The following is a 15,009-nucleotide window of genomic DNA, read 5'->3' as shown; positions in this document are numbered from 1 at the left end:
GGAAATTCAAAATAAAACAACAGACACAACGTTATGCAGCCACTAGAATGGCCAAAATGTAAAACTACAGTCAATACCAAGTGTCTGTGAAGATTTGAATCAAATGGAACTCTCGGACATTGCTCATGAAAATAGAAAATGGTACAGAAGCTTTGGAAAACAGTGTGGTAGAATCTAACAAAGCTGAGTTGCATACTCAGCAATTCTAATTTTCGATATGTGCCCAACATAAATGTTTGTATATGTTCACCAAAAGACATTTACAAGAAGGTTCATAGCAGAACTTTGTATAAGCACCAACATTTAGAAACAACTCAAATGTCCATGACTGTGGTCTGTTCATACAATGGAATATTATACAGCAATGGGAATGAACAATCTACAGCCACACACAATGTAGGTAAATCTCACAACTATAATGCTGAGTGAAAGAAGCCAGAAACCAAAGAATGTATATAATATTGTCCCATTTACATACTTCAAAAAACAAGCAAAGCTAAACTATATTCTTTAGGGTTGTATACATAAGTAGTATGATTATGAAGAAAAGCAAAGAAATAGTTATCATAAACATCAGAATGGTGGTTATCTTTAGTGGGGAAGGAGAGAATGTTATTGGAAAGGTGAGAAGACAGTGAGTCTTCTGAGTTGCTGGCAAAGTTCTTAATCTGGATGATGTTTGCATTTTTGTACCAAAAGCATTTGTTTTATGCCCTTTGTTGTACGGTTTTAGTTCACAATTTTAACAGATTTTTTAAGTGAAGAAAAGAGGCCCAAGGACTGAATTCTGGAATTCTCTTATATTTAGGATATGTTTATAAACCCTACATCCATTCAACAAAGAGTTTTTGAGCACTTACCATATGCCAGGCACTTGTTCCAGCTGCTGAGAATATACCAGTGGGCAAAACACAAAAACAAAAAACAAAACAAACAAAAAACCGCTGCTTTCATAGAACTTAAGTGAAACTGGGAGAGAGTATGTCAAGCAGGATGGAGTGGATAACTATGCAAATATTTCATAGATGCCGAGTAAGATAATACTATAACAAAATTGACATTGTGTTTGATAAGTCATTCACATGATTTGGATACCATCTAACTATGGATGAGCTTCATCTAGACCAGTATTTTTCAACCGCTGGTCCATGCATGGACCAGTGCCAGTTCACCAGAAATTTCCAGCTGGTCGGCAAAAGTGTTAACCACCCTGATGTTGTATGAAGATTATAGATCCAAAGATCATAGTCAAATTTGCTTATGCTCAGGGTGATCGTCACTTATCAGCCTGAATCATCAATGAAAATACTATTGACGTTGTCTTAGATATCTTTGAAACTGGTAGGTTTATGTAAACAACCTTTTGCACTTTGCAGAGTATTTCCAAATCATGTGCAATAGACAAAAATCATTTAGACAAACTTATGTAGTATTCAATGCATTGTACATGTGGAGTTTGGAAGTCAAACACCAGCTTGTACCATGTTGCACCATTATTTGTTGTATGTTTCTATTTCCAGCTAGCTAGGTCACCAATTCCCAAGTGTAAAAAGGTTGAAAAACCACTGATCTAGACCTATTTTGTGAACTCCTAATCTCTACGTATTTACTAATTTAATGCACGATGTTTGTGTGTCCAAAACTGTAAACCCCAACCTATTCCTCCTCTAAGGTTCCTTATCTCAGTGAATTGCATTATCATCCACCCATTTGCCCAAATCAGAATCCTGAAAGTTATCTTTAATCCCTCTTTTTCCTCTCCCTTCCCAATTACAATTTCAATTTATAATCAATTTTACTAAATTTATCTCAAACACAAAGAAGGCAACAATATGAGGTATTTCTATACACCTGGCCCATGAAGATAGTGCTTTTCTTCTGCTTTTTTCTTCAGGGCTCAGAGTGGAGGTGTCCCTCAGTTCAAGAAGGCAGTTTTTCAGGAATTTACTGATGGCTCCTTTACTCAGCCCTTATACCGTGGAGAACTAAATGAACACTTGGGACTTCTGGGGCCATGTATAAGAGCAGAAGTTGAAGACAACATCATGGTGAGTTGAGGACAATGGAATTACAGTAAAACTAATCATGTACATTTTTTGTCTCTGCAAATAAAAATAATATATTCTCAAAAAAAATAATACAGTCTCACATTTGAAATTTTTAAAATATAGAAAATAAAGAGGTTGAAAAATAATCTCATAGTTATCATTTTGGTGTACATTCTTATTTTTCCTATGTATTCAGCTATTTATGTATTCAAAATTATAAAATGTATAATTATACTTTTTTTGACTAAATATCATGTCATAAACATTTCTTGTGTCATTTAAAAACCCTTCCTAAGTATCTTTTTAAAGTGATGGCATAACAGTCTATTATATGAATTTATGTTACTTAACCATTTATTTGAATAACTGTTTAGATAGTTATTTCTCACTATTTAAATAATGCTTCAATCACAACTCTTTTTCTAGGATAAAATTCTAAAAGTTCAATGTACATGAACATTTTGCGACTTTCTGTAATGAATTATTTGTTAATGTCCTTTGCACATTTCACATTTTTGGAGGAAGTGCTTTTTTTATTAATTTATAATACCTCATATATTTATTATACCTCATTGATTTATTAATAAGCATTGACTTTAGTAAATAGTATTTTTCCAAGTTTGTTGTCTCTTAATTTTATATATAGTGGTTTTAAAATTAAAACAAGTTTTATATTTTAGAGAGTAACCTATGAATCTTTCTTTTATGACACTTTTATAGCTTTATGTTCTTAAAAATTCTTCCTTAAACAGAGATTTTTTTTCTTAAAGTCACCTATACAGTGTGTCCATAAAGTCATGGTGCACTTTTGACCCATCACAGGAAAGCAACAAAAGATGATAGAAATGTGAAATCTGCACCAAATAAAAGGAAAACTCTCCCAGTTTCATACTATTCAGTGCAGTTCGATGTGGGCTCACACACAGCTTTTTTTAGGGCTCCTTAGGTAGCTATCCCGTATAGCCTCTACAGACTCGTCACTGACTGATGGCCTACCAGAACGGGGTTTCTCCACCAAACTGCCGGTTTCCTTCAACTGCTTATCCCACCGAGTAATGTTATTCCTATGTGGTGGCCCTTCGTTATAAGCGCGCTGATATTCACGTTGCACTGTGGTCACGGATTCGAATTTAGCGAGCCACAGAACACACTGAACTTTCCTCTGTACCGTCCACATCTCGACCGGCATGGCCGTGGGCTGCTCCGCTGTGTACACGGTGTTATGGCATCATCTGCGCAGCGCACATGCTGACACATCATCCTACAGATACTGGGAGGGTTTTTCTTTTATTTGGTGCAGATTTCACATTTCTGTCATCTTTTGTTGCTTTCCTGTGATCGGTCAAAAGTGCACCATGTCTTTACAGACACACTGTACTTTCTTGAACTTTCTTTTACAGTTTAATTTATTAACGTTTAACTTTTTAATTCATCAGTAATTTCTACAGACCAGAAGTTATTTTGATGCATTGTGAGAGCCAAATTAGTTCAATTTTTTCACAAATATAGTCATTCGTTTTCCCAATTGATGCTTTACATTGTAGATATAGAAGGGTCTAAAATTATGGGATTATGAGTGAATGTTTTTGCCTTGAATTTAATTTTACTGTTCCTATGTTCTATGAAATATTTATCATTTTTTCAAATCTGAAAATGAGTCTTTTTAAAATATTGCATTCATTCTGGAATTTGAGATCATGGTCTCTTAAACCCCCTGTGGTGATATTTTCCCTTTTACTTTGGAAATGCTTTTTTGTATTTAGGAATTTTCTCCTTTGAAAATTTGAGTGCATGCCTTTTTTGAGAGAGAGAGAGAGAAAAAGAGAAATAGAGAGAGAAACAGGAAGAGACGGAAAGAAGACAGAGAGTAAGAAGCATTAACTCGTAGTTGCTTCACTTTAGTTGTTCACTGATTGCTTCTCATATATGACTTGACCGAGGAGCTCAAGCTGAGCCAGTGACACTTGATCAAGTCAGCAAGCTTGGGAGTATGTCAATGATCTCGTGCTCAAGCTGGTGGCCTCGGGGTTTCGATCCTGAAACCTCAGTGTTCCAGGTCGCCACTCTGTCCACTGTGCTGCCACCTGTCAGGCTTAAACTTTTTTAATTCAAACATTCCTCAGAATTTCCTATGTAGATCTTTAGGTTTGGGTTCTAACAACATCCATCTTATGCCAGTTTCTGTGGGTATTAAAACTTGGATAAAGCCCTCCCAAAATAAGCATTACTATTTGAAATGTAAATGCCAAATTACTTGTATTTTTTTTATTTCACTCCGCAGGTAACTTTCAAAAACCAGGCCTCTCGTCCTTACTCCTTCTATTCTAGCCTTATTTCTTATGAGGAAGATCAGAGGCAAGGAGAAGAACCAAGAAAAAAGTTTGTCAAGCCTAATGAAACCAGAACTTATTTTTGGAAAGTACAGCAACATATGGCGCCCACTACAGATGAATTTGACTGCAAAGCCTGGGCTTATTTTTCTGATGTTGACCTGGTAAGCAGGTTTACATTGTGCTAGCCGTTTTCTGGTTTAAAAGAAATGGTCTTTGCAATATCTTCTAATAATTTTGTTACTTATTCTAAGTATAATGGGAAGCTGTAAATAGGGGAAGGTGGCATCATATTTGTGTTTTAGAACTATCATTCTAGAATCTACTGAGGAGAATGAATTATACTGTGGGAAGATGGGACGTACTTTGGAGTGGCATAAAAATTGATGAGAAATCCACTCTGGTTCATAAGTGAGAGAGCTCATACTCACAAGATTGATGTCTTCCTTCTCAGGAAAAAGATATGCACTCAGGCTTGATTGGACCCCTTGTAATCTGCCGCACTAACACATTAAACTCTGCTTATGGGAGACAGATGACAGTGAGAGAATTTGCTCTGTTTTTCACTATTTTTGATGAGACCAAGAGCTGGTACTTCAATGAAAACATGGAAAGGAACTGCAGGGCTCCCTGTTACAACCAGATGGAGGATCCCGCTTTCAAAGAAAATTATCGCTTCCATGGTAATATATCCCACACCCAAATGTTACTCACTGTGAAACGCAGCATGCACTATGCCAAATGAGCCTTGCGCCTGAGACTTGGACATTGTACGAATTGAGAGCATGTGTATGGGAGCGTAACCGTGATAGGAAGCAATATTTTTTATTGTAGTGAAGGAAAAGAAATATGTATAGTAGATTTTAACAGCCTTCTCTGTGTTACTTTCTTCAGCAATCAATGGCTATGTAATGGATACTCTACCTGGCTTAGTAATGGCTCAAGATCAAAGGATTCGATGGTATCTGCTCAGCATGGGCAGCAATGAAAACATTTATTCTATTCATTTCAGTGGACATGTATTCACTATACGGAAAAAAGACGAGTATAAAATGGCAGTCTACAACCTCTATCCAGGTTTGTGCTCTTTCTTCTACCTACTGTACTTGTTGAATATTTACTGGAAATGGTTTAAGCCAGGGGTCAGGAACTGATGGCTCATGAGCCAGATATGGCTCTTTTGATGGCTGCATCTGGCTCGCAGACAAATCTTTAATAAAAAAAATAATGACGTTAAAAATATAAAACATTCTCATGTATTATAATCCATTCATTTCCTACCGCTCATGTTCATGGTTGCGGGTGGCTGGAGCCAATCACAGCTGTCCTCCGGGACAACACCAAATTTTTATTAAATAATGCATAACACACATGAGTCATTGTATGGCTCTCACAGAATTACATTTTAAAATATGTGGCATTCATGGCTCTCTCAGCCAAAAAGTTTCCCGACCCCTGGTCTAGGCACCTGGTCTAGAATACGATCAGTGAATAAAGCAGACAAATTTCCTGTTCTCAAGTAACTTACTTTTTCAAGTAACTTTACCCTACAGAAAGATAAAAAATAAATTAGCAAATAAGCATGATAATTTCAGATACAGATAATGTGCTATAAAGAAAATGGAACAGAATAAATGGATAATTAATGTTGTAACATTTTCCTAGGAAAAAAGGGGATTTTTTTCACCTCAAATCCTACATGGCACCAGTAGTTATTGAAGCAGTGATTTGTTTATATGTTACCAGTATGTTGATTAAGCACTACTTACAACTTTGATCAAAACACAACTTCATTTTAGTTCTCTACTGCCCCTTTAAAAAAGATTTAATAGTGGGAGTAAACTTGCCCTGTTTCTGCATAAAAATTCTGTTAATACCCATGACTTTTCTGCTTATTCTTATCTTAAATAATAAATAGTCTTGTGATCACTTTACATCACAAATATAATTCATCAGAAATTACAATGTCCACACTAAGATATTTGTAAAAATTCTGAACTTGATTTAACTTGAATCTCTCCTTCCCTAATTTGAGCCTCCATCTGGCTAAAAGCCTGCATTGGGGAAGGGAGGTATGATTGAGTCCTGTGTTTCTCTAGCTTATGCTTACTGTTCTTTCCCACAACTCCTTGCTGACTGCTGCTTTGAAGTCCAGCATGGAAAGGGTCAAGGTAAGGGAATGGACAGTTGTTATTTACTTACAACTGGCACCACTGTAGCGAGCAAGCTTCACACTTTGTGCCCTGGCAGGTATTTAAGGCTAGCTCTTCTTGTTGCAGAGAATATTCCAGGGGTTCTTCAGAGACTCCCTTTTTGGACCCTCTATCATTAAATCCCCTTCACCTGGTTCGTTCCACCTTTATTTCAGGTAATTGTTCACTTATTCCTCAGTCCCTGATCCTTCACTTCCAGCTTTTTGCTGCTGAGGTTACTTCAACCCTCAAGGCAACCTTAATGGACTAGGTCTGGGAGGACCTCCCTAACTTTTCTCTCCCAGGGAGCTTGCATCTGGTCAATGAGAAACACACCTGTGGCTCTGAGAAACCCTAAGAGTACAGGTCTAATGCAGTAGCTTCTTCCTGTTTCTACCATCAAAGCATTCTGTTGCACTCTCTCTCATTTCCCAAGACGGGGGAGCTGTGAGAACTCAATCTCTAGTGCCTCCAACTGTGGGGTCAAATCTCAAGCACTCTGGGTTCCTGAGGTCCAATAGTGGTAGAACTGACTTAGGTAGATCTCTGTTGATATTCTGAATAAGCCAATGTATCTCAGGCTCAATTTTTAGTAAAAAATAAATATTTTTGTTCCTTTTGTTTTTGATAAGGTGTTTTTGAGACAGTGGAAATGCTACCATCTAAAGTTGGAATTTGGCGGATAGAATGCCTCATTGGTGAACACCTACAAGCTGGGATGAGCACTCTATTTCTGGTGTATACCAAGAGTGAGTAGCAATGTGGGCAGAGGCTCCATGCCTGCACTCAGCCTACATCTATACAGCTTTTCTCTTTCCTAGAATAGGTGCCTTTGTCAAGAAATAAATACAAGCTCATAGTCATAATTAAATCTGAAGTGAACAAATATTGCTGGTAGAAATCATAAGAGTCTTCAGAGGAGAACAATTATGCTTGAAGCTTTGAACGCTTTGAACGTGAAGCTCTAAATACAGAGTGAGGCAAAATTGGGTTTACAGTTGTGAGCAAATGTAACAGATTATTCTTGTATTATTATTTATTGATTATTTTATTATTTTCCATATGAACAACTGTAAACCTACTTTTGCTCTTCCCTGTATTTAACAACTGGTGCTAAATATATATTTATTTATTTATTTCTTAAATATATATACATTTATATATGAAGAGGTATATGTATAATATATATACATATATATGTATATATATAATACATATACCTCTTCATTTTCACAACTTTGTGCAGCTCCAAGATCTCTAAGAGCAAATTTTGAAACTTAATTTTGATTCAACTACTAATGATAACTTACAAATATTGTTTGGAGGAACTTGAGATTTAACCCTAAACAAGTAAGAAAACCATTGGTCTACTCATGTGTAGACCCTAATTTCCTCAGCTAAAAAATGTGAATACTTCTAGTACCTACCTGTTGGGGTGAGTTAAATGAGGTTATACAATAAAATGTTTCATACAATTCTTAGTACACAGTAAACCCTAAAAGATATGAGCATTTGTTGGTATTCTCCCATTTCCATTGACTTGCATTTGTGAAGCTCAATTTTCTGCACTTCTAGCTATTGTGTTCCCTTCCTTTGATTTCAGAGTGTCAGACTCCACTGGGAATGGCTTCTGGCCACATTAAAGATTTTCAGATTACAGCTTCAGGACAATATGGTAAATATTATTTTCTCTCCAAGAACTGGCCTGACATCTTTTTTACTTTTGTTGGAAAAGTTCAGGTAACCACTGTATCTATATCTTCTATTAATTTTACTCCATAGGTGCCTCTCAAATCTATTTTCTCTTCATTTCCCACTGTAACAATCCTAATTCAAGCCACCATCACTTCTCACTTGGGTAATGCCATTGCCTCCTTAAATGTCTTGCCTTCCTTCAGTATTGCTTCCCTTAAGTCCATTCTCTTCACTATAACAAGAGGCTACACTTTTTTATGAGCAGTGATAGTTAAGCTTGAATAAGATCTATAGAAAGTTCTCAAACATTGTTTTAGAACAGGGTTTGACAAACTGCAGTTTACAGGTCAGTTCTAGCCTGCCACTTGTTTTTGTATGGCCTTCAAGCTAAGAACAATTTTTCTATTTTAAAATGATTGGAAAAATACAAAAGAAGAATAATATGACATAAGGAAATTATATGAAATTCATAAACAGTCTTATGTTAGCACACAGCCACATATGATTTATTAACAATCATATAGCTACTTTCACTCTACAACAGCAGTTAAATAATTACAACAGAAACCAGATGATCTGCAAAGCTAAAATTATTTACTATCTGGCCCTTTACAGAAAAAAGTTTGCCAACCTCTGTTTTATGGGGGAAATTTTTTTTTTATAAATTTTTATTAATGTTAATGGGGTGATATCAATAAATCAGGGTACATATATTCAAAGAAAACATGTCCAGATTATCTTGTCATTCATTTATGTTGCATACCCATCATATGGGGGGAAATTTTTTAAATAAAATTTTTAAAATAAAATTATCTTTCTCTAAGTGGAAGAGTAATTTTTCTGCTTCTATATTTACTTATATTTTATTTTTATTTTTCTAATTTTTCTAATTGTAATGAACATAAATTGCATAATAAAGAAATAACAATATTTAGTAATGCTGGTAACACATTCCAGAATCAGCTAATTAGAAGTGCTAATGATCCACAAAATTATTAAATTTTTGGAAATAAAAAGAACAAGAGCAAACAAGAAAAAAAACTTAGGTAGTTAATAATTGATACTACTGTACTTTATGCCTTTATCTTCTTCACAGCTAGGATTAACCTTTCTCAAGGGAGTAATTTTATTCCTAAGTGTCTAGAACCAACCCAGTTGAATCTAATCTCTCTCCCCTTTCTTGGGCAAAGGACAGTGGGCCCCAAAGCTGGCCAGACTTCATTATTCTGGATCAATCAATGCCTGGAGCACCAAGGATCCCTTTTCCTGGATCAAGGTTAGAAAATGTGTTACATATTTTTCTTGCAAGCTGACAGCACTATACATCTATTTTATACATTTTCATCAAACTCCCGGTAACAGATGAGGAAAGAACTCGGAAATGGAATTGAGCATGCTGCATGTGTTCTATTTAGGTGTTTTTAACCCTTCTACTGGAATTAGAACATCTGAATACTTTCTACAATATTGAACTCACCACCTCCCAAGATCGTGTACTCTATTACTAGATGCTTCCAACTGCCTAGGTGTCCTGTGGTCCTCCAATCTCTTTATTTAAAAAAAAATAGGCTCAACCTCCCATCACCCAAGCCAAGAAAAGGTGACTTACTTATTTTAGAGAGTTGAATTCATCTTCTTCACAAATTCAATACCACTGGGTAGTAGAAAACACCTACTGAAGTTAGTCTAATCTTGTGAACTAACTTGGAGCCAAGAGCTGAAACAGTGTTTTTAGATTAACTCGATTTCTTTTTAAATGACTCAGTCTCTCAGATTTTCTCATTTCTCTATTTCCTCTAGAGCAGCACTGTCCAATAGAAATATAATGCAAACCACATGTGTAATTTTACATTTCCTAGTAGTCACATTATAAAAGAAACATGTGGTCCTGGCCGGTTGGCTCAGTGGTAGAGCATCGGCCTGGCGTGCAGGAGTCCCAGGTTCGATTCCTGGCCAGGGCACACAGGAGAAGCACCTATCTGCTTCTCCACCCCTCCCCCTCTCCTTCCTCTCTGTCTCTCTCTTCCCCTCCCGCAGCCAAGGCTCCATTGGAGCAAAGTTGGCCCGGGCACTGAGGATGGCTCCTTGGCCTTTGCCTCAGGTGCTAGAATGGCTCTGGTCGCAACAGAGCATCACCCCAGATGGGCAGAGCATCGCCCCCTGGTGGGCATGCTGGGTGGATCCCGGTCGGGCGCATGCAGGAGTCTGTCTGACTGCCTCCCCATTTCCAACTTCAGAAAAATTAAAAATTAAAAAAATATATAAAAGGAACATGTGAAATGCATTTAATATATTTTATTTAACATGATACATACAAAAATATTATGTCAATGTGTGGTCAGTCATGAGTGTGACCCCTTCAAGGGCATACACATGGGAACTTCTGAGTCCCTTTCATGCCACATGAGAGCTGAAGTCAACTTGGAATTGCCAATGCAATCTCTCTGCCTAATCATAAGGGTAGGTTCCTTCTAGAGCCCAAACAGGAAAAGGGAGAAAACTTTTCTGCTTCCACCTTTGTTCTCAACCTAACATGCCTCGCACCTCTGGTACTTACAGCCTTCAGCGAGACTAATGTACACATTTTACCACCTACTTCCCACCACTCCATCCACTCCTCATAATGTACCAACTTCCTTCTTTCTCTTCTTTGTTGGCTGAGAACATTCCCTTACATATTTTTTTCTTTTGTGAGATGGCATCTGTTCTTTTATTTTTCCTGAGATTAAAATAATAAGTAAGAGTCTAGGAAAAAAAACTGACTTACTGCCTGACCAGGTGGTGGCACAGTGGACACGGAGTGTTGGATTGGGACGCAGAGGACCCAGGTTCAAAACCTCGAGGTCACCGACTTGAGCGCTGGCTCACCAGCTTGAGCATGGGGTTGCTAGCTTAAGCATGGGATCATAGACATGACCCCATGGTCACTGGCTTGAGCTGAGAGGTTGCTGGCTTGAAGCCCAGGTCGTTGGCTTGAGCAAAGGGTCACTCGCTCTGCTGGAGCCCCCTAGTCAAGGCACATGTGAGAAAGCAATCGACGAACAACTAAGATGCCACACAAAGAATGGATTCTTCTCATCTCTCTCCCTTCCTGTCTGTCTGTCCCTATCTTCCCTTCTCTCTGGCTCTGTCTCTGTCAAAAAAAAGAAAAAAGAAAAAAAAGAAACTGACTTACCAGTAAGCAGATGCAAAGAGCACATCTGTTAATGCCACATCAGCTTCCAGAGAGCTACATCAGCTTATCTTTTTTTTGTTTGACGTAATTTGAAAGGACTGTTCATTAATCCCTATGTATTTTTGTTTGTATCTTTGTTTGTGAGGCTGCCAAACTACATGTTCTCACCTTGTATTTCTGTGGCTATTACTTTCATTAGACCTTACATATATCCTTGTGTAGTGGACATTTTAATCTATTTGGCTGTCCTTCATCTGTTCTATGTACTTATTTTTGTCATAGCATCCTCATGTCCACTTGGGGCATTATATCTCCTCACTGGACACAACCTGATGAGACTAGTAGAGTGGGGTTTTTTTATGTCAAAGAATCCTGAGTGATATACCCTGTTAAGATTCTGCTCATTAGATTTGGCACATTGTTCTAGTTTGCCAAGATTCTGTCTCTCAAAGTATTTCCTAGTTTTCCCAATTTCACATAATTTACTGACTTCATCACTCAACTTTTTTTATATATTAGCAAAGTTATGAAATAGCCAGGGCTTTCTTACTATGTGCTTAAAACAAAGCAAGCTCTTAAATCCTCACCACAACCTTATGGGGTAAATGTTATTATCATCTTCATTTCAAATAAGGAAGTTGAAGCATAGAAAAGTTAGATAAGTTGCCCCAAGTCATAAAACCAATAAGTGGCTGAGCCAAATCCAAATCTGATAGTTGGTCACACAGCCTTAATTCATAATCATTATACTGTACCATTTCTAGAATGCTCCCATTAGGCTAATCACCTATTAACTACCACTATTTATGCATGGAAATTGAACCAGTTATAAATTTACCTAATTGTATTGTCATCCAATCTGAATTAAATCACCTGATATTTAAGGTGTTTTTGCCACTTGTCTTACTTAAGTCCACATACACATTTTCTTGATCTAGTAACTTTAAAGAACAAAGAAATTTAATAGTTATGTGTGGTGCCAGGTGGTACTAGAATTATTTCATAAATTATCTAAGTGTTTCATAAATTATCTAAGTGTTTAACCACTATGCATTATGCCTGAAACTAATATAAAATAATATTGAATGTCAACTGTAATTGAAAAATAAAAAAATTAAAAGCAAAAACAAAAAATGGTTCCAGAGAGCCAGCAGGCAGGAAGTTGGAGTTGAGGAGAGTTGCTGATAGGGAGGAGAGTTGGGGTAGCCATCTATTCTAGGGAGAAGACCTGACAAGTGCACAAAAGCCAGGCTGCCAGGCATGAGAACACTGGGCTGACTTGAGAAGCATTGGGTTACCAAGACCAGGCAATCAGCAGCAGGCAGTCAGCAAGCTCCATAGAGATGCTGTAATGTTTGTATTTGTATGCTATGCGACTCATTAGCACCTTGCTTACTTCCTCATAGAGATGTGTCTTGCTGTCACACTCAAATATTGGGCTGGACACATAGGTAGAAACATTAAATCTGCAATTGCCAAATTGCTCCAACATTCCAATTATAATGTAGAAGAGGCACAACAAGAAGATGAAGTAGATAACATTGGTAATTTGCCAAGAATTCATCAGTTACAGAATATAAGTGGAAAAACAGTCTGGCAAGACTTTATTAAAACTACTACAAGGGGATGACCAGTGGTGGCACAGAAGAAAGAGCACCCACCTGGAATGTTGAGGTCTCATGTTCAAAACCCCGAGGTCAACAGCTTAAGTGTGGGCTCACTGACTTGAGCACAGGGTTGTTGGCTTGAGCGCTGGATTATCAACATGATTCCAGGGTCACTGGCTTGAACCCAAGATCACTGGCTTGAGCAAGGGGGTCACTGGCTCAGATGGGGTCACTGACACCCCCCAAGGTCAAGGCATGTACAAGAAGCCCTCAATGAACAACTAAAGTGAAGTAATTATGAGTTAATGCTTTTCACCTTCTCCTCTCTCTCTCTCTCTCTCTCTCTCTCTTTCTCTCTCAAAGCAAAAAAAAACAAACTACTAGGCTGACCTGTGGTGGTGCAGTGGGTAAAGTGTCAACCTGGAATGCTGAGGTCAGTAATTCAAAACCCCGGGCTTGCTCAGTAAAGGCACATACAAGAAGCAACTACTATGAGTTGGTGCTTCCCACTCCTTCTTCCAACCCCCACCTCTCTCTATCCTCTTTCTAAAATCAATAAATTTTTTTAAATCTTTTTTTTAAAAACCTACTAGAAGGTACAATAGTCAGTAGTCCAAAAAAGACCTCTCATATGCTTCATGAAGAAAAAGTAAAGCCAATTCAACAAAAGACATGATTTTTATACCGGGTATTTTCAATTGTTTATGGCATGAGACCAAGAGAAAAAATGAAGTGTTTTCATTGGAAATACCATCTAACTTGGGAAAATACAGTACTGTAGCCTGACCTGTGGTGGCACAGTGGATAGAGCATTGACCTAAAATGCTGAGGTCACTGGTTTGAAACCCTGGGCTTGCCTGGTCAAGGCACATATGACAAGCAATAAGCAAGCAATGAACAACTATACTGAAGCAAATATTAATTGATACTCCTCGCTCCCCCCCCCCATAAATCAATAAATAAAATCTTTAAAAAAAACAGCAATGTAGCTTTTGAAGACTTTCATACTTTGTTCTGTTACCCTGCTTCATTTTTCTCCTGCACTCATCACTACTTGGTGCTGTAAACAAAAACATTTATAAAATAGATAGTATATCTTTCCAACTCAAAAGTATGTTCCATGAGGGCAGAACTTTTTTTCTTGCTCACTATTGTATTCCTGGGACCTAGAACAGTGTTTGGAACATAACAAATACAAAAAACATACTGTTTGAATGAATGAATGAATGAATGAATGAATGTTACAGTCAATTGAAGGAGACAGTTATTAAGCAAAAGAGTCATGACCAGTCCAATCGAGTGTGCCAAACAACTGTGAGAAGTAAGTTTGACTTGCTTGTTAAGGCAATAACTAATGCCAAAATTCCTGTAGTGGATATCCCTTTTAATGTTTGCATGGTCCATGCCCTCTTCTTTAAATCTAACCATTCCTTACCACTCTGCCATTTTTCACTCATTAATTCCATAAAATTTGCTAAGCATCAGTATTTTAGCAGATGCCATGTCAGGTGCTAGGGCTAGAGAGAATATAAAAGCTAGCATTTATTGTTTAGTATGTGTCAGGCACTGAACTCAGCACATTACATGTATTAATTCTTTAATCCTTCTGGTAACCCTTTGAGATAGACACCATTATTATCTCCACTTTACAGATAAAGAAGTTGAGAAACAAGGGTTAGGTGATTCAAACAATTCCATCACCTTTAGGACCTCAGTGCCTTAAGGAAGGCAGATAAGCAAACAAACCTTTATAATATGGTACAATAATTTGTTATAATGAAGTCATTGTACAAAATGAAATGGAAGCGTAGAAGAAGCAGCATGAAATTTATCTGTGTACGTCAGGAAAGGCTACCTAGGAGAAATGGTTTCTGGACTAACATTTGAAGGAGGGATAGGACTTTATCACTAATAGAAATGTTAAGGTAGGGACTGGTCTGGAGGGAGGGGAGAAAATTGGAA

At 37.4% G+C, this 15,009-nt stretch overlaps 1 protein-coding gene across 3 annotated transcripts in view; it reads left to right on the top strand.

The window, feature by feature from the left end:
• F8 (coagulation factor VIII) overlaps positions 1-15,009 on the top strand; it is a 216,840-nt gene that overhangs the window by 163,831 nt on the left and 38,000 nt on the right. Inside the window, exons 15-21 of one of the 3 annotated variants that reach the window (XM_066356154.1) lie at positions 1,895-2,048; positions 4,330-4,542; positions 4,833-5,061; positions 5,273-5,455; positions 7,203-7,319; positions 8,174-8,245; positions 9,456-9,541. In XM_066356154.1, coding sequence (XP_066212251.1) covers positions 1,895-2,048; positions 4,330-4,542; positions 4,833-5,061; positions 5,273-5,455; positions 7,203-7,319; positions 8,174-8,245; positions 9,456-9,541 — 1,054 coding nt within the window. Of the gene's footprint in view, positions 1-1,894; positions 2,049-4,329; positions 4,543-4,832; positions 5,062-5,272; positions 5,456-7,202; positions 7,320-8,173; positions 8,246-9,455; positions 9,542-15,009 lie in introns of those variants that run through there. The other 2 variants (XR_010747809.1, XM_066356155.1) reach the window with 2 other exon arrangements.

The sequence above is a fragment of the Saccopteryx leptura genome, chromosome X, assembly GCF_036850995.1.
Source record: "Saccopteryx leptura isolate mSacLep1 chromosome X, mSacLep1_pri_phased_curated, whole genome shotgun sequence".
In the NCBI taxonomy this organism is placed as follows: Eukaryota; Metazoa; Chordata; class Mammalia; order Chiroptera; family Emballonuridae; genus Saccopteryx; species Saccopteryx leptura.
This window is presented reverse-complemented; position numbering and strand designations above follow the sequence as displayed.